This window comes from Simochromis diagramma, unplaced genomic scaffold, assembly GCF_900408965.1.
Source record: "Simochromis diagramma unplaced genomic scaffold, fSimDia1.1 OVJJ01000361.1, whole genome shotgun sequence".
Taxonomy (NCBI): domain Eukaryota; kingdom Metazoa; phylum Chordata; class Actinopteri; order Cichliformes; family Cichlidae; genus Simochromis; species Simochromis diagramma.
In genome coordinates this window covers 8,399,196-8,419,699 of record NW_024386860.1, presented here as the reverse complement: position 1 = coordinate 8,419,699, position 20,504 = coordinate 8,399,196, and the positions used below count along the sequence as shown (strand labels likewise).

The following is a 20,504-nucleotide window of genomic DNA, read 5'->3' as shown; positions in this document are numbered from 1 at the left end:
TTGTTTTTTCCCAGCGTATTAAAACATTTTTATTCACTGCTGTTTTTCCTCTTTTTCCGTAAACGTGGTGCATTTTATTTTAAAATTTTATTTTTGATATAGCCTAATGAAAACCAGGCTCATAATTTTTATTTATTTGGAAAGGGTAAAAAAAAAAAAATGAGCTAAAGAATGCAGTTGGCATTCGGTTTAGAAAGATAGAGAGAGAGATATCTCATTAGAAATGCTATAAGTATATGTCAAGTGTGAAATTATACTCGTTTTTATGGCGGTCATTGGTATTAGTCTGCATTTTCCCGTGCCGCTGGCTCTTTAATTGTTGTCGTCATAGATTGGGGGCGTAACCCGGAAAAATTCTATCATCTGGTCCCACCACAACACGTTACTCGTGTGAGACAGGGTAGTCCTCCGGATGAACGCTTGATTTTATGAAGCTGGTTTGTAGTATTGCTGCTGTATTAGTAAATACATCTAGAGGAGTTCACGGTTCAGTCGCAGCTCGTCGGATCAGTGCAGAGATGTTTAAAGAGCTCAAGACAAAAGTGTTGCGTCTGTTACCGCCGACCTCCAACGGACCGACGGTCCATCGGGACGAGACAGGTACATGTGTCTAACATTCAAAGTGGACGTAGGTCTCGCTTAGTGAAGCAGGGTGTGTTTGTAAACAGCCGGCTCTGATTAGCGCTAAGCAACGTAAACAGTGCACCATGTTGCATCAGATTCTTGGTTTTCCTGTTATGTGTGACTCACAGCTAACCCGATGTGATTCTAACATCCAAAACTAAGCTCCAGTTAAGTCACAGTAGAGTGAGCACTGCCAGTTAGGATGAACTGCTTACTTTGTAGCTGTTTGCCCAAACTAGAAATTAGTGGCAGAAATTCAAAGTTGTACACCTGATTCTTGTTGTTGTAGTCATTATGTATGCTGTATTCCACTGTAGAAAAAGGAAAACAAAAGTTAAAGAAATTATTAAAAGCCCCAAACTACCATAACGTTCATGCCTCTGTACTGTGTGAAACCCTCAGGTCCTCATCTGGCCCTATCCAAATGGAGTTAAATTACGTATCTTGCCTCTTCGGATACTTGGGTTGAACTTAAGCAGATCCTGTTGACAATCACTGCTTTAACAGGTTTAACATTTAAACAGGTGTAGAATGAAATGTACTAAGACGATGAGTGTATGCTGACAGGTGTTCTTAATGTTTGGAAACTGCTTCTACAAAAATTTGAGAAAGAATGGGTCTCTGAGCAGCTCAGTGAGTTCCAGCGTGCTAAAATGATAGGAAGCCACCTGTGCAATAAGACAAGTTGTCACATTACCTTGCTACTAAATATTCCGCAGTCAGCTGTGAGTGGTATTATACCCACTCAGCCATGAAGTGTGATTTTATCACTTCATGGCTGATGAAGTGTGATCACAGTGCAGACTCGGCGGATGCTGAGATGTATAGTGTGCCGAGCTTGCCAACTTTCTGCAGAGTCAGTTTCTATGCACCTCCAAAACTTCACATGGCATTCAGATTAGCTCAAAAGCAGTTCACAGAGAGCTTCATGGAATAGGTTTCCATGGCTGAGTGGCTTACATCACCAAGTGCAATGCAAAGCAATACACTGGCGTAAAGCACGCTGCTACTTGACCCTAGAGCAGTGGAGACGTGTTCTCGGGAGTAATGAATCACATTTCTACATCTGGCAATCAGTTGCCAGGAGAACAGAACTTGTGTGATTGCAATGTGCCAAGTGTAGCGTTTGATGAAGGGGGGGAATTATGACATCGTGTTGGAACTCCTAATGCTTCAGCACACCAAAACAATTTGGACAATTTCATGCTCCTGACTTTGTGGGAATAGTTTGGGGATGGCCCCTTACTGTTCCAACAGGACTGCACACCAGTGCACAAAGCAAGGTCCATAAAGACATGGATGAGTGAGTTTGGTGTGCAAGAACTTGACTGGCCCGCACAGAGTCCTGACATCAACCCGACAGACACATTTGGGTTGAATTAGAGCAGAGACTGTGAGTCCAACGTCAGTGTTTGACCTCATGCGTGCACTTCTGGATGAATCTGGATGGTTAAAATTCCCATAAACACAATTCCCAGCTGAGCTGAGGCTTCTATGGCTGCAAAGGCTGGGCTGACATATTAAATCCTCTGGACTGAGAATGGGATGTGTGTGTGAAGGCAAGCAACAAATATTTTAGCATTATAGTATATAGTGTGATTAGAAGGTGAGATTGCATCTGGAAAGGTGTTACATCACCTGTTCAGTTGTGTGAGTAGGATTTCATTAGGTTGCTTACCTATTCACACTTCAGTTGTGTACTTTTGGTTTTTGGGTTGTTTTTTTTTTTAGCTACTTCAGGCGTGTACTTTTTTGGTAGTCAACAAACATATTACACTATACATATTTCTTCCTGTTTTATCGCTCCCCCTAATGTATTTACATTGCATTCACGATAGCTGATGAGCCTAAATTTGTACCTATACATAAAGGAAAATGAAAGCAATAAAGCTGGGGGAACATGTTTAGAGTAAACATTTAATTTAGATGCCCTAACCTCCTCATACCATCCATTCATACTGTTGTGTCCTTCTGTGGATGACGTCTCATTAACACCCCTTGTTTTTGAACTGCAGATGGTGCTGAAATCCTGAGTTGCACAGTAAAGGCCCTGAAAGAGGGTCACATTGTTGCGGTGCCCACAGATACCATCTACGGCCTGGCATGTCTGGCCCAAAACTCCGACGCCGTCAGAAAAACGTATGACACTAAAGGACGAAACGGACAGAAGCCGCTGGCCATCTGTGTGGGGGAAATTCAGGATATCTATAAGTAAGTGTGCTTTTATTTCACTTTGATCAGGGCACATGTTGTGTAATTGCTTCATTCTAAGTGCAGTCCTCCTCTAAGCCATCTATTTTGCACAAACATATTACTCATTTCCTGAAGAGTCACACATGCATGAGGCACAGATACCATCTCCACTCAAATAACACATTTTACATTTTGAGTGACAGGCACACCTGCTGTCAAAGGACACCTCGGTAATTATTATTCGCAACTTTATTCTGTGACTGTATTTTCTATCGCTGTGCAGGCATGTCGCATTTCTTTGAGATTTGTTAAAGCTTTGTGGGATTTAAAGTGAAACAAATTAAATCAGAGAATAGTGGATATTCCCAAAAACTATTCTGGCCTGAAAAACAATTATTTTATTATCAGATAGTTATTTTAGCTATCAGTCATTTGCTTCATTAAAATTCAGAACATGATGAAATGGCCCAAAGCAATTTTTCCACAATGCAAATTGGTGTCGTGACATCACGAGTTCAAAACTTCATTGCAAAAGACAAAACAGGATCAGAGCAGAGAATCAAATAAAACACAGCTGCTTTTTTTTTTTTTTGCAGTGGTGCAGTCATTAATGGTCATTTATGTTGTTTTCCTTATAGTTTTGGGAGCTAGATTACACACAAGTATGGTAATGTGATGTCATGTGCAGGTACTGCAAGGTGAAGGTGAAAAAAGAGCTGTTAGGTGACCTGCTCCCTGGTCCTGTCACCCTGGTGTTTGAAAGGTCTGAAGAACTGAACACAGACCTGAACCCCTTTACCTCAGTGAGTTTGCTTCTTTTTCATTGAATAGTGCTGACAATAAATTGTTTGATCATAAGTGTGAATTGTTGTTTACACATCCATGTCTTCCTCAGCTTGTAGGTGTACGTATCCCAGATCATCCCTTTATGAGGAAACTTTGTCAGATGTGTGGGGAACCACTGGCACTCACAAGTGCCAACATCAGCTCACAGACCAGCACAGTGGAAGTACATGTAAGTACTAAAGTAAATGATGTTTTTGTTTCTTTCAGTTTCAAGTATGTTAACCTCCTACGACCCGAACTCTTTCATGGCATGCATTTTTAATGTCTCTTTGCTATTTGGGCTGATTGGGATCTGATGAGTGTAAAAACAAAGAATTATGTTTTGTTTTTGTTTGTTTTTTTGTTTTGTTTTTGTTTCTGAGAAAAATGAGATCCACATATGAGGACATTCGCTTTAAATTTCGATAGAGCAGTGGCAGTATAATGTCCTCGTAAGTGGATATCAGGCCCTTGTAGAGCAAAATTTTGTATTTTACATATTTCTTAAATGTGATGTCAACGTATGTGGACGCCAGGTCCTAGGAGGTTAAATTTCAAGTACACCTACCAGACACTTTATAAGTTAAACCTTGCTCGTACTGGATTGAGTTTAATTGTTTGTGGCAATATATCAAACATGGTGCTGGAAACATTAAAGATTTTGGTCCATATTGGCACGGTGGCATCACACAGTTGCCCCAGATTTGCCACCTGCACATCCACGATCCCAATCTCTTTTTCCACCACATTATTAAGGTGCTCTATTGCATTGAAATCTGGTAACTGTGGGCTCCATTTGAGTGAAGTGAATTCGCTGTGATGAAAAAATCACTTCACTTCATTCATCTTTCTTCCCCATTGTGATACTCGGTTTGAACTTCAGCAGGTTGTCTTTACATGTGTAAATCATTGACTTGGTGCCATGTGATTGGCTGATTAATTATTTGTATTATTGAGCAGTTGAACAGGCATACTTAACATAGCGGTCAGTGAGTGTATGTAGCCCTGAATATTGCTGGGTTTATCCTCTTAAGGAGTTCCAGGAGCTCTGGCCCAAACTAGCTGTGGTTGTTGATGGTGGACCGATAGGAGACCAGAGCCGCCTCGGATCAACAGTAGTCGACCTGTCAGTACTTGGCAAATACAGCATCATCAGACCAGGGTGGTAAGTTCATCCAGACGCTTTTTTCAATAGTTTCTCTCCAAGTGAGATAAAACTATCTGATGTAACTGAATGTTTAAGCATATCATTTAAACTCCTTCAGAGAACTTCAGGCACATTTTACAACTGACAAAAAAATTGACTGGAAAAAAAACATTTTCAAACCAGAACTGAGCAAAAGTAAACTGACTGAGTCTGATGTATTAAAATATCCAAAGTAAGCAGTCATACGTTGCTCAAGTCACCTGAATTAGAACTGGAAGTTATTCATATAGCACCAGTTTATTCCATGACTTGAAGAAGGGGAATGCATGCATCCGCACTGACTCACTGTTGCTTTGAAATATCCAGGTGTTTCCAGCCTCTCCCAGTGTTACAGCACCAGCTATAGTATGAATCTCCTAAAACAAAACTTAAATATTGAAATAAGCACCACAAAAAATAAGGAGGCATTTTGCAAGAACAAGTCTTAGTTTCATTAAAAAACCATATTTGGAGTCAGTCTGTCGCATCGTGTTAACACTCTTCTTTCTCACTCTGACCCTTACACCCCCTCTGCCCCCAAACCACCCATGTTTCCTCTGAAGTAGACTTGGTACATTAAACAAGAAATGACTTTAATTTTGATTTCAGTGCCCTTTCTTCTACGGTTGATGTGCTCGAGCGCAAATATGGACTGTCAGAGCTCTCTGGGGAAGAATGACCTTTGAACTCTCCACACTCCAAAAATCACGCACAACCAGCTCTGACCCGGGGCTACTTGGGAGAAGATGAATCCATGAATCAGCCTTTGCCGGGGAAGCCTGTATCTCAGGAGGACTGAAACTGCTGATGGACGATTTTGTTTCAGTGGCAGCTTCAAAGTCTTGGGTATCTTTCCTTATGTCTTAGATTAGCATATTTTGTATATGTTTCTGTTATTACATTATTTGGGAGTTTAAGCTTTAAACTATCATTTATACAGAAATAGGTCAGCTGTATAGTACTTTAAGTAATGTGGTCATGGGAGAAAGAATGGTTTGAGCCAGCCTTTTCGCAACACGATCAGAGCTGTAGTGAACACATTTTAATGGTCTGATTGAACCTGTGTGATAAAATAAATCAACTTTTTATTTAAGGGGGCTGTAAACTGTTTTTTTTTTTTGTTTGTTTGTTTGTTTGTTTGTTTGTTTGTTTGTTTGTTTGTTGGTTTGTTTTTTAACCATTTTTTTTCTGACAGCGTGAAGATTGCACTTCAATTGTTAGCATCAACACTTACAGTAAATCCTGTTTTACAGTGTAGACTACTAATACTGGCACATTTGGGTTGTTTCGGTTGGCACATGGATATAATTTGTAGAATTCCTCTCATTTGAATGTTAATAATTGGAGTACATGATTAAATCTTCAGTGTCTGATTGGACCTTGAAAAACAGATGGTACAACATTGGCAAATCCACAATAAAATTATATATTTTTTTCCCAGTCTCACAGTTTTATCCATGCACAAGAAGCTATCTGAGATTTATTTCTGTCTTTATCCACTGGTGTCTGGATTTTCACTCAAAACAGCTTCTTAATGGAGGGTGAAATCAATAGAGCAATGTTAAGTGTTTAAAAAGGAGCAGAAACCACTTACTGGCAACCTGGACAGGGAAATCAACTTCGGATCATTCAGAGAACGCACTTTTATTCTCAAAAACGCCTGTCTCTGCGAAACCTTTCATTTTAAAAGCTATCAGAATCTTAATCAAGTCTATACAGAGTGTGCCCCAGGGTGCCCCAGTCAGTGGGCAGGTTTATATTCATTAATGCGTTCAATCACTTTGAGCCATAGACTTTCATGTCCTGACTTCTTGCTTCAGTGGAGAAAAAAAAAGCAGAGTCCCATATGCTTACAGTGAAGTCTTTTCATATAGGAATTACTCAATCTTCAATTGTATTTAGGGTAGATATCGGGTCTGTGGTGTAGTACTTGACACGTTATATGGGAAAGATCCCCAGCTTGAGACAAAGAGGAGACACAATCCCAGCCTCGGGGACTCACAAGCTTGTGCTGATGAATGGGAGGGTTGTGTCAATAGTACCTAGAGTAAAATCTGTGCCAGAGGCCTCAGGAAATAAAGGAGCGGTTGAAATTACCCAATTTTATTTGGGTAGATCAGAAATGAGTATTCTTGGTAAGTTAGTTTGTTGGTGAAGGATGGCAAGAGTAAAAGAGTTTATGAGATGGTAGTGAGACCTGTTGTGATATATGGTTTAGAGACAGCGGCAATAACGAAAGGGCAAGTTGTCACGCTGGAGGTGGAGTAAAAGATGTTAAGATTTTACTGGCAGAATGGACAGGATTGGAAATGAGGATATCAGGGTGACTCTCAGTTTGGAGGCAAGGTTAGAGAGGCGATGGTGGATGTGCTGGACAAAGGATGCTGAAGATTGATGCTTTCAGGCAGGAGGACGTGCAGATGGTTGGCGTGACAGAGGAAGATGTTAGAGATCGAGTGAAATGGATGCAGGGGATCTGCTGTGAGAAACTGTCATGTTCTGTGTTTTTACAAGTTGAGCTAACATGCTATAATGTTCCAAATTTACCTTTACAAATTATGATGTTGTGTGACAGTGACAAGTTGTAAAACACCACATCATCCCCATTTTAAAAAGCTCTCTGAACCTGGGTAAAGGGTCAAATTGTATGTTATGGATAAATGAAAACTACAGTGTCTTCAGTTCTATTATTTCACCATATAAAGGGGCATGAGATGGTGGCTTACTGTATTTAGAAATACAACAAATTATCGGGCAGACATTTCAACGTACCAATTGTGTGGGGGAGATTAGAGATTAGAGACAGACCCACAGAGCATTTTACAAGTCTGGGTTTTTGATACGCTTTGTATCCTATCTTTGAATTTGCACACACATCTATAGGACCTCTCGCATCCAGCATGTTTAAAAAAGGTAACAGCATGTCCTTCTGCACTCAAAACTATATCAATCAATCGCTCTCTTGCCTCCTCTTTCATGTGTGCACACGCTTCCACTACAGCGTGCCGTTTCAAGTCAGTTTGATGAAAGCTCACATGAGCCACTGCTCCTTTTCTTTATTGAACTGCTCGGCCCAGCGGCGGGTCAGCTCCAGGTAGTGATCAGGCCCATGTGGCTGATAGTCCAAGTAAACCCGTGTCACAGTTTTTTTAGGCACAGCCCTTTCTATCTGCGTCCCCTCGTGCCATTCATTAAAAGATGTTATGGTGACAATCTCTGGGCGCACGTTGAGTGCCGCCTGCAGGGCTGTCTCGTAGTAACGTCCGTTCACCCTGTTGCGTGTGTTGTGGTTGTTCCACGGCCGAATGCTGGTGTCAATGTAACCAGGCCCCACGCTGGGGATAAAAATGAGGTTGTTCCCATCGCAGAAAGCTTTGATGGCTTTCCAGTTCTGGTGAGAAGAGCCAAAGGAGAAGCCGTTGGAGGCAAAGTAAGTGTACATGCCATCGAAGCCGCCTGCCAGGATGTCGTGCTTATGACGCTCCTCCACAATCAGGGCTATAAAGACGGAGTCGTAAGCTGACCCGCGCACGCTGTGGGAGCCAGTCGGTGTCAAAAACTCAGACCAGGACTCGGGTGGAGTTAGGTAGGAGTCATAAATGTAAAACAGAGGAAGACTCTTCCCTGTGCTGGTAGTGAACTTGTAGAACGCTCCGTGGTCGCCATACCTTAAAAAGAATATAATACAGAACATTTAACAACACAACAATAAACCCTACCACTGAGACAAAGAATAAAAATATTGTATACCATTTCTTACTTAAACTGAATATCTTTTCAAGGTTTGGGACTTCTGAGTAAATCTCTGAAAGGTCCTCTTTTTCAGAGCAACCCCACATGTTAAAGTTAAAAGTTAAAATGGCTTTTGCTTGAAGAACTCATCCATAAGTCATGAAACTGGCTTTATATAAGCTGAAATGCACCCTAAAAGTATTTCAGTGTCGTAACTGCTGTTTTTCTTGCTATGCATGCAATCTTAATGGCTTTCTATTTGAGTTGACTCAGCGATGAAGCACAGCCAGACATGCACCCACCTGTCAATGATGTACTTGATGTTGTCATGCACGCTCTGATCGTTTCGTCCTCTGTATGGTTGGATGTGGAATGCAACCTGGGAGATGATAAAGCAATATGCATGTTCATTTTCATTCATTATAAAACTACATTATTAATTTATGTATCATTCAAGGTCAGCATTTACAGATGACCTCGAGAAGCATTGACTAAAAGTCAGGCGTTCCCAGGGGGAGATTCCTCATAGAAAGTTGACGAGAGTGACAGTAACTTCTCCTGGCTTGTAATCAATCAAAGTCTGACATGTTTCTAAGACAAAAATAATTCAATAAGGCCTCAGTCACACAAGAGTAAAAATAGGACCACAACCTCCATGCAACCAGGGAAAGGTGGTTGGCGAATGATTGGATTGATTTTTTTTTTTTTTTTGCTATCTAGTTCAAAGTAGTTGGAGAGACGAACCATTAAGTGTTTTCAGAGAGAAACATGCATAAAACCTGAACTTACACTGTATTATTTTGTTACTTGCTTCTTATTTTTCCATCCATCCATCCATGAATCCATTCATTCTCTTATCTTCATCAGGGTATGATAATCTGATGATCTTGGTAAAATGCTTGTTGTTATTGAAAAGAACTAGCGGTGCCAGTTTGCTTATAACTGTATAAGCAATACATTTTCCACATTTCAGTCTGACCCAGTCTGTGGCTGACAGTGTTGCATTTAATGCATGGATTCCATGTCTGGTTCCAGTACACCACTACAGGTCAAGTGTGGATAGCAACATATTTGCAGCAGACAAAAGATTTGAGCTTTATCATCATTATTTACAGTATTATCTCAATGAGATTGTTGCTGTTTTATCCCCGTTTTATCACTGTTTTGATGCACCAACATGGGTTTGAGGATGGTGACTGAGCGGTCTCAGACCTGGTCCCTATCTTTGAAGTAACCATATTAAAAACAAAGAGATCACAATTTGATTGGGCATGGATGCAACAATGTTGGTCACACCGCAATTACCAACCCCTGTTTTTGTAGTCAGATGGTATCACAGCTCATCAGACCTCTGAGCCCCTTTTCAGGAAAATGAGTCTCACGGTTATAATTCAGCAAAACATGTTAGTCATGCACCATTTTGACCTTGTGCAGCCCCAAAGCAATGCGTGGCATCAGGAGTCTGGTGCCTTTACCCTTGTACCTTATTACAGACTCACTGCAGTTTTCTAAAAACCCTTTAATAAGGCTATAACACTAAGAAGGCTCACCAACACAAATGTTACCCACTTACACGGACATCAAAGCACCATGTTTCCTCACTGCTCCGTGTTCACGACAAAATCTGCTACACTATAACTGTTTTTCAGCCTGAGTGGTCTGCCTCTGGAGACTATTGTAACACTCACAGTTAATGTCTCTGTTAGAAATGGCCGTTTACAGTTCATGAACAAACGCAGCAGAGGAACAAGGGATATGAAGTGACATGTACACAAAAAGTGCTTAAGTTGAATATTTTAAGGTGCGCCTGGAGAATTCAGTGACTTTGAATAATGCATGATCAAAGAGAAACACCACTTTTCCAGCACTGGACACTCGAGAGGAACAATGTGAAAGGAAAATGTCCTTTTTGAGATGATGGAAGCATCTAAAGGGATGTAGGCTGCCATTGAGTAAGCTAAACAAAGATGCCTTAGCCCACTTTACATGATCCAAGTCTTATCTTTGTTAAAAATCCCATGCTTGCAAAGCTCCACTAAAATATAGAATGGCACTTCACCTACTTGTTATTGGAAATAGATGTATTTTGTAGTTTTTCTGTAAGATCCATATTGTCGTTATGGAGTTAAGTGTAGAGTATTAACGAATTAATGGAGATGTGTTCTGGACGGTCAGGATGGATCCAAATAACTGGATCACTTCTGCTACTAATAATGATACTAAGTGCTTTTATGTACAAAAAAATGTCAATTTTAACAGTGTAAGAGGCACTTTGTTTTGCAAAAGAGTAATTTGAAAAGAGATTGAGGAAGGAAGGTCTTGGGCATATGAGTAAATCATATTCTAAAATCAATATTTATGAAGCTAACTCTCTGGCAGTAACAGTGAGAGAAAATGACGGAGACAATAAGATAGTACAGTAAGATAAAGCCACAAAAAAATCTATGAGATATTACAGCTCGTGAAGCTGCATGATTATAACATGATTATAACAGAGGAAAATAGATACTACATCAGAGTGCAGGCCACTAGAAAACTCATTTTCCCCAACGCACTGGCTGATTACATTTTTGGTAATTTAGAAGTAAATGAGACATAGTCAACGCATTTTAATACTTCATAAACATTGACAGTGCAGTATGGAACAGCCCCGGTGTGATTTGTGCTGAGCAGAGTGAATTTAGTGGCATGTCATGCAGAAAGCGCAAAGGGAAGGATATGCACCAACACAAAAATATAGGCTCAGACCTTTTCTGACAGTTAGATCAATTTAATATCACTTTCATTCTACAGTGAATGAAGTCGGTGGATATACACCGAGGTTGTACAGGTTTCATGTACGAAAAAATGTAGCTACTGAGTGCATCGGGAAATAAGGAAGTGTGGCTGATGCCATCATAGGGCACCCATGGGCCATATTCCCCTGTGTAGCTTCATGGCCTACTTAGGAGATAGAACTTTTGCACCCCCTCAGGGTGCAGATTGTTCACAGGCTCAAACTGAGTCATGGGACCCATGATGCACATATCCCCTCTGCTCTTTTTCTCCTACCTCCAGTTTCCAATAACCCCCCTACCCTGTCCCCACCATGCCGCCCCCACCCTGCCCTGGGCAAAAGGACTATTTCAGCTCCACTTCGAGCTGAGGTCAAGCAGCAGCACTGCTGTGGAGGCTCATGTGATGTGCTCTCCAACATGAGCCGTGTGTGGGTGCTACTGAGATGCTATTCAACTTATATAATAAAAAGTACATTGCTTTCTTTTGCAGCATTACCCGAAGAGGGGTCAGTGTGTTTTTAGCAATGTGGCGTGGGATCGCTACCAGGATGGAAGCTGGATTTGTTTTTAGTGAGCTTGCTCGTCTCCAGTTTCCATTCACCTTCAGTCTAACTTATACATGTTCAATTAGGTCAAAAGCTGTATGCAATTCACTGTATTCCTCTTATCTAAACCTCCATCTATCACTTTGGGTTCATATAAATGCGTTGTCAGCTCAGCATTACATCCTGCTGTCATTTGTAGCATTTTCCTTGTTTTTTATTTTTATTGATAATTTTACTGCATGTTTAAATGTCTGAATGCAAACACTTCTTTGATTAAAAAAAGCATGTTTTTTCCAATAATTTCTTAATTTTAAAATGTATGTGTCATATTATTTTTCAGGCAAAAATGGTTCCAGCTTCTCTGATTTTATATTTTCTTTTTTGTTTATTCTTTGCTATTGAATACTTAAAGGTTATGAGTAAGTGTCCCCTAATGGGTTAGTCTGTCCATGAAAATCTTGGAAAGTTAATTTCATATTCATCAGTTACGAGTGCCAGACTCCTCCTCAGTTTGGAGGATTGCTGCTGCAACATGCAAGACAGCTCAGGTCAAGAAAGGACAAAGCTGGAAACCAAGGTACGCATCATAAATACTGATAGCTCATTACTCCTGGAGGTTCCTCCCTTTGTGATATTTTTTTTGTCTTTTTTTATGAATGTATTTTTCTGATATCATACAGTAGACTATCCAAGGTGGTGAGGACTCAAAACAAAACTGCTAATTCGCTCATGCATTTCTCAGATAAGCAAGCAGCCACTTTACGTGAGCTTCTTGAATCCTGATCTGATACATTTTTGGCTGCTGCCACTGCCCTCTGTGGGACCATCCATCCTCCTCACTTGGGCTTCCCTCCCACCTTTTGTCCCAGCCTTTCAGTGGAAAAGAGCACAGAAATGATTTAACGGTTGTTTTTCATCAGAGTTCCAAATTATCAGAGCCAAAGTTCTTTACCTTGTCAGCATTTTGCTAAACATTATGCAAGAGGATGCAATCCAAAGATAAATGTAGCTCTGTGCAGACATAACAGTTCAGGAAAAACAAGGAGAATTGGAAGAGGATGCTTGGAAAGACTCCACTCAACTCTGAATAATTTCATTCCAGCGCTTTCTGGAGACTGTGACCTTCTGCACGTTTTCATTAAACACAAGGATAAGCAGCTCGTTCTTATTTCAGTAAGATACTCCAATATGCAGTTTGAAGAAAACGTGTCACAATCTGTTTTTCCTCACGTGCTTTTATGAAAATGCCATGCTTGCTGGGTGGATGATGACAATAAAGCGTGGCATTAAATTCTGTCTATTAGCTTCTCTACTGACAGCATTATGTGTAAAACCTCATCAACTCAGCCATGCATGTCTAATCCCTGCATTCTTGTCTTGCCCTTGTAGAGATGCATTATTTCGTTGCCTTCAACCAAACAGAAAAAACTCCCCAGTATGATATTAAATCTGACAGGCTAGCCCGACAACTCTTCTGCCTCTCATCGGAGTTGTTTATAGTGAGAATGAGGCCAGTTTGTGGCCGCATCTCTGCTGAAATCAAATTATGTTATCTGCACAACAGAATACAAACACCAGCATGATAATGACTTGTGTTGCAATACTGATTTGTAATTAACCTCGGTGATAACTTTTGCAAATTGTAAATACAACTTGTGAATAATGATTTTTGGTCTTGTGCATTTAAAGGTAAATATACTTCAAGAGGCTCACGGAAATATTATTACATGTGTACATATTTGTCATTTTTAAACTGTAAAATTTTTCAATTATAAAAATATTCTATTATAAATTACATATATTAAAAAAGAGCAACAAAATGTCATATTAGAAAATGTTCGGTAATTATTAAGATGATTAAATTAATGAATTAGATGTACAAATGCAGTGGTGTATTATTAATGGCACCTGCTTTAACATGGGAAAAGTCCTCAGATCTTGGCCCTTAAGTCATTGTTATTCTTCACATTAGAGCATACAGACCTGAGAACTTTCTTAATTTATTTCTAGTTCCTTGTTCCGATCCACAGTGCTGCTGAAAATCCCGTAATGCTAGCACCTCACTCTCGTTCCCCTTCATTGTCTTTCTTCGCCCACGAGCCTCCATTCGTATTTGGTAAGCATCTGACACGAATCATATCTGATTACAAGCAAACACTGGCTTTAATAAGCCTTCAATACAGTGCAGCAGGGGCACCAACACAGACTCAGCTATGTCCGCTGTCATTTTCCAACCTAATTGGCAATTGGTCATGTGGTTTTACCCACATTCTGCACCGCCTCCCACGGCTCTCCACCCCACTAATGTGTTCAAGAGTTCATTCAACAACTAATCCAGCGGCAACAGCAGCAGCTCTTTGACACATTTTATGCTTTAATGCTAGAGACGAAGTCACTGCAGCTGCAAGTATTCCGAGTCAAATCCTGAGTAGCAGTGAGCAGCTTTACAGGATGCAGCACAGCAAGTTGAGAAGGCCTTAGCACCCACAAATTCCACATATAACACTGGTTCGAGATTACTATCCTAAGCAGTGTTAAGCTCTTCGTATGCCTCCGTGAAAGACCAGTAATCCTTCTTTTGGTCCCGTGTCACTGAGGTTTTAGAAAGGGTAGTGGACAGAAATTCCAATTTTTTTCACATTTGAGCCTCAACTTTGGCTCTTGCAACAGTTCAAAATAAAAATGACAAAATAAAAAATAGCTGAGTTACTTTAGGTCTGTTTTGCTCATAGAAATCATCAATTGTAAAGACTTCTCTTTTGAACCCACAAAAGCCAACACAATGAGCCACTATGAAAGACTGTAAGCAAGCCTGCACATATTAACGACTGTCTATGTCATGTAGATAATTTTGGGTGTTTAATCCACACTGCAGAGTGAAACTCCACAGACACAATTCAATATGGCTCACTGTTCTCAGTGGAGTACTTCAGGGATCTGAGTTTGGGCCTCTTATGCAAATAATTCAAGTGTAGCGCATTCAGAACTAACACAAATATGATAAAGTGTTGTGTAATTATGGACATATTCTGCCATATACACTTTGCAACCATCAGCTCAACTATTTCTAAGTGTAAATGATAGATATGAGGAATTCTTAAGATACTTTGGACACTGTTACAGCTGTTAGGAATTAGGAGAAGCCTAGCTGCTGCCATCTGGCCTAGATTCTATATCGTGGTGATTTGCTGTACATTAATCCATCAGCACAGTATCCATGCATGTTGGGCAGTGGCTACTGTTGTGTAGTAGTACTAAATTGACACTATGCTTTCCTTTTGAGAGGCAGTATAGCCATATATATATTTTCTTTTTGTTATAGTCTTTATCTAAACACAAAAATGCCCTATTCAGGTTAAAAATCTCCTCTGTAAGTGATTTGGTTAAATGAAATCTCTAGAGATGCATCTCCTGTATTTCTTAAAGGACATGCAGAATAGCTGCTGAGTGACAGAAATGACAAAGTCACTGGTTTGTTTTCCAGGAAGTTATAGTCCTAAAGTTAAAATGAATTTCACAAAATCTAATTTCTCTAACAGAGTTCAAAGCTACTATAAACTCTGTTGTATTTCTATATGATCTGAGCTTACTTTAGTTATACTTTGGCAGTATTGTTATATAGTGTGCTATCTGATTTCCTTTTTATTGGTCTGTCTTTTAGAGTTTCAATAAAGGTCAATGAAGAGGAAAGAGAAAAAAAGTTAATGTTTAAAATAGATGATTCATCTAAGAAACATCTCTCTCTCACACACACACACGCACACGCACACACGCACACACACACACGCACACACGCACACACACACACACACACGTAAAATGTGCTGACACTGCTTACCTTGAGGTTGTGTCTATATGCTGCATCCAGTACAGCTGGTACCAAATCCTCAGCAGGTTCCCCGTTGTCATCAGCTACTCCAGGAGGATACCAGGACAGGACCAGAACACCTGGAGGGAGATAAGCACTTGATCAAAGATACGAATTAACACCTCAGAGCACCATCACCTTCTGATGGGAACATACAAACAAAATGTATATGAAGCTCTAACAATATTATTGTATGGATTGCTGAAATGATGCATCGATTTCAAGCTAACTGTGTTTATGTGCAGTTATTGTTGTCTTGGAGTAATGTTGCTTTCTCTGCGATCATCCTTTAGTGTCTCTTTGTGGTTCACAGCAATACAGTACATCTGCTGATCTATGGAGGACAGTTAATTTTTTAAATGAATATGTACTTGTCATCTTAGGACTATTTATTATGCCTTGTTTTAGTGGCAACAGTTTGAGTGTGTGACAGCTCATAAATTCATAAACTCACGCTGGCTGAAAAATGGTTTTCTATCAGCCACAGCGGTGCCTGGCAAGAGGTAGGAACTGGCACACTGTATATGCACTCACAACTAATTTATTAAACTCACGTCCACTTGCTGTGGAGCTGTGGAGACTATTAGATTACAATAGCCAAACATGTCTTTGTGTATCAAGAAGACGGCTACTGCTATTCATTTCAGTGGCAGGAAATCAGTCACCAAGTCAAGCAGATCTATTTACAGTTGAGTATGAGGTCTCTCATTAAATGGAAGGTTTTAATTAAGCAACTTTGAGCTGGACCTCCCATGATTCCCAGGTTTCAGGGTTAGATGACCTTCTCATCACTCAAGCCGGTGTACAGTAACCTACTGCACCGCAGGACAGACACATCAGGGCCTATCATGTGTTGGCTGCTGATGGCTGACACACTGTGCTGTTACTTGACACCAGGGAACAAACTTGTACTGAATTTAAGGGAGCCATACAAGTCTTTGATGAGACTGCAACACAACTATTATCAGTTCATGACATTTAAAAGAGATAAAGGTACTTGCAGAGATACTTTGGGGCTTGGTGATGCTTTAATACTAAAGTAGTATAAGGTTCAGTTTTAATATAGATAGCTAAACATCTTTAAAAACATTAGTTTGCTTCTGATGTACACCTCAATGAAGGATGAAAGCGCAGCAGCAGATATATGGGAACCAAGCATGTGGGGAGCTGTCCAGTATATGTGTGGTGCTGAAAAATGTGTCGAGCCCCTTCAGCAAAAGGGAGGCAGCTTTGTGCTTACAGAAGCCACATTTCTGTAAAGCTGCTGTGCACAAATAACAACACTCAGCTCTTTTTTGTGCGTCTCTCTGAGAATTTCAGGGTGCCAGTTTGCATTTTTTTACAGTACCTGCTGCGGATGCTCCGATCTGCTCCATGTGGGACTCCAACACATCCGGATCCCGCGAGCTGTACGAATTGAGTTCGGGGTAGAAACTGGAGCCGATATCCTCGGGCGGCATGTGTTTCCCTCTCGGGTAGCTGGATGCGATCTTAGGGTCCCAGTGCGGGACTAGGATGTGATCCCAGTGAATGTATTTACCGTCCATATGTGGGTTGCCGTACCACATATAGTAGAAAATATGAACATCATAAAATATGGTCCCCTCGGGGCCGGTGTTAGACAACACGGCTTTGGCGTTGCTGCCAGGCGGACGGGCTTGACCCGGGGAAGCGGTCCCATCACGGGACACTGAGCGCCGGTCCATCTTTCCTCCGATCATCGGCAGGAGCTCCAAGCCCGGAGCCAAGTCCGAGAAACCGTCACTGGGCTTCAGGGTCCTCAGTCCCATCATGGTCCCAAAGATGAACAGCGTGAAAAGAAACAGAGCTATGCACGCTTTCCTCCTCAGTCGTGCCATGGTTGGCTAGAGTGGCAGGAGCTGCATACGGCACGGACGGAACCAAGAGCGCAAATTAAACCTGCGTCCTGCTTCTGCGGCCAGATGGAGTTCACCACAAACTACGAGCTACTCTCCGAAGTGTTTCTCGTCGCATCGGCTAAAGGACGAGTCTACATGATTGCACTCAAACCAGAGAGGACTACCCTACGTAGTTGATTAAGGAATTTTTAACTTTCTTCTGTTCCGCATTTCGATGAGCTGCGGATTTTTTTTTTTTTTATCACTGCAACGCGGATCTATACCTCTAAGATAAGCCCGAGCTACATTTTTTTTTGTTTTAAATGCCACAGGCCAGTTATTCCTAACTTAAGACTCTCCTCTCATATTTCTTTTCCACGCTGTCACTCACTAAGACGCTTCACCGCTCCCGTGGACCGCCCCCGCCCATCAGCTGCTCCATCCACCAGACCTCCGACAAAAAACGGTGTCTAAACGCAGGGGTGACGCTCTCTGTTGGTCATGCCCGGAGAGGCTTTAAAGCCTCCGTGCTTGGTTGGCTGGTGTTTCCTTATGGATGCCAAAGAGGCGGGACCCTTCTCGTGCACCGTTTCTAAAGTTTACTCAAAAAGAAAAGACTAAAAAACAACATGGTTATACCCGTTATATAGCCTACTGTTCTTATCAACAGGTCTGAGGCCACAAGACCATGACTCATCTCTTAAAGGTGACATTAACTATTTTCTCATAAAGCTGTTTTCACAGTTAAACCTAAGGTATTAGATTTTTATTTATTTTAGTCGGCACTTTGAACTGAGACTTATACTGACATCTAGTGGTCATTTTATAGAACACATACCACTTTGTGTTGTGCTAAAAAGTGATTTCTTATGTTTGTTTGTTGTTGTTGTTATATCGAATACCTTTATTTATATTGACAAATAGACTGTCGTAAATAGGATTTATGAAGGAATGATCTCTCAAGAAAAAAGACATCTGTAATTCCAGTGAGATTAGTCTTTCACTCTTTCTTTATTTTCTTTTTACAGGATAAATAAAGGATAAAACAGTCAAAAAGATTCATGGCTTTTACCTTGTGATAGGAATGTTCTTCCTACCTCAAAAAGACTTGCTATCATTCACGTTGGACTTTCTTTTTTTTTGGACAAATTATAGACTAACACGTTGTTCATAACAGTTTGAATTCCCGCAGTCATTTTCTGGCAAATACCGGAAATCCGTTTTTGGCAGACGAGAAATAGCAAAAAAGTATGTTTTGATGTGCTTGTAAAAGACGGATAGGGAACTCATTAAATAAATGTGGCTTGTTTTCCATTTTTTAAATTAATAATGTAAGTAGTAGTAATAACAGTATTAGCTGTTGTTGTTGTTGTGTAGAGCTTTTTTTTGGGGGGGGGGGGGGGGGGATTGTAAATAAACCTTGTCGCAAATATAATAAAGCGCCTCCTGTCGTCAGAACAAGGTATCTTTGCGCTCTGTTAGGCTTTTGGCATTCAGTTATATTGTCCAAAAGCAGTGTCTTTCGGTCATGCTGTTAGTAGCACTTACGGCTCTCTTACCCCACTATTGGAAGTTCTGACGTCCTGACACTTTATTAGATTGTTTTCTTTGCACAAGAACTCCAACATGAAGTGGCAATAAAAATATTCACGGCCTCTGTGATCATTAGCCAAACCTCTATAAAGATAAATGTAGACAGTTAGTGAACTAGTTAGTAAATTATGCAAAAACATACAACTCGTGCCTTCGACCTATACCACTAAAAACACATTTTTCAAACGAAATTACAAAACTAAAAGTAAAAACTAAAATAAATACTAAAATACTGTTGATTAAAAAAAAGAAAAAAGAAAAAAGAAAATAAACGTAACCACTGATTAATAATTTTCTTCTCTTTCTTTCTTTCTTTGAGCATGAAGTGCAACTTCCATATTAAATTAAAATATATTATCCTGGGGCCACAAACACACGTTTTGTGGGTCCACAAGAGGTCGTTGTGGTAATTGTGATAAACTGGGAGCCACAGCCTCCTCTCAGTCATCAATCACATATTTCCATTTCAACAAATAAGTAAGTAAAATACAACAGAAAACGGGTATATTCAATATTATTTAGTATTACCAATTTAGGCCAAATCAGTGACAGTAATAAATCGTTTTCATTTAGCAAACACACAAATAAATTATCAAATGCAAAACCGTATCTTTTATATTTGTTGGTGTAGCATAAAGCAAACGAATTACAATTTCAAATACATCCATGTGTCCGTGTTTTATAGACAACAGTATAATACATGTAAACGAACTTTGCGTATTTTTTCCCTTTTCTGCAATCTTATCTGTCATTTCCAAAAACCTTTGTAAATGTAACAACACACAAACATCACCAGTAATACGTTAATAGCACCTTTTCAATCTTTTTTTTATTTTTTATTTTTTTATTTTGTTTTTTTAATTTAGGCTGAGATAAATTTGCTTATCCCCCCTCCTGTCTTTAAAGCATCACTCATTTCACAAGGACGCAATTCAACAGCACACTTAACGTGATGTGATCGATCACTATTGAGCCATGATTTCGTTTTATTTTCGTGAGGTCGCCTTCTTTTTTTCTTTCTTTTTTGCATAAACTGCTTTGCATGCTTTTGTTAAATCCGAGTTGTTGTTCTCTCTCTCTCCCCTTTTTCTTCTTCACGCCTTCACCTTGCTTGTTTGACTCCTTTGAGCTCTTCCTCCTCTGCTGCATGTGGAAAAAAACCGTCCCCCACTCACAATTTCATCTGGATTACCATTAAACCCTCCTAGGAGAGCAGTTACAGGAATCTCTGATTATAAGGAAACCAACACACGTGAGAAGTAATATGACATAGATATAAAATGTAGATATTCAAATCCATTA

At 40.2% G+C, this 20,504-nt stretch overlaps 2 protein-coding genes across 2 annotated transcripts; one reads left to right on the top strand and one right to left on the bottom strand.

Moving 5' to 3' along the window:
* The first annotated feature begins 342 nt into the window (after positions 1–342).
* On the top strand, positions 343–6,264 carry yrdc (yrdC N(6)-threonylcarbamoyltransferase domain containing). Its single transcript, XM_040030349.1, has 6 exons — positions 343–600; positions 2,640–2,835; positions 3,506–3,620; positions 3,713–3,832; positions 4,677–4,807; positions 5,438–6,264. The coding sequence occupies exons 1-6, from the start codon at positions 429–431 to the stop codon at positions 5,505–5,507; spliced, it is 804 nt and encodes a 267-aa protein (XP_039886283.1). The 5' UTR covers positions 343–428; the 3' UTR covers positions 5,508–6,264.
* Positions 6,265–6,456: 192 nt separating this feature from the next.
* Positions 6,457–18,310, bottom strand: LOC120732611 (glycoprotein endo-alpha-1,2-mannosidase-like protein). Its single transcript, XM_040030347.1, has 4 exons — positions 17,099–18,310; positions 15,721–15,830; positions 8,863–8,939; positions 6,457–8,496 (listed from the first exon to the last, which is right to left on the bottom strand). Exons 1-4 carry the CDS (start codon positions 17,607–17,609, stop codon positions 7,860–7,862), a joined length of 1,335 nt encoding a protein of 444 aa, XP_039886281.1. The 5' UTR covers positions 17,610–18,310; the 3' UTR covers positions 6,457–7,859.
* Positions 18,311–20,504: the final 2,194 nt, after the last annotated feature.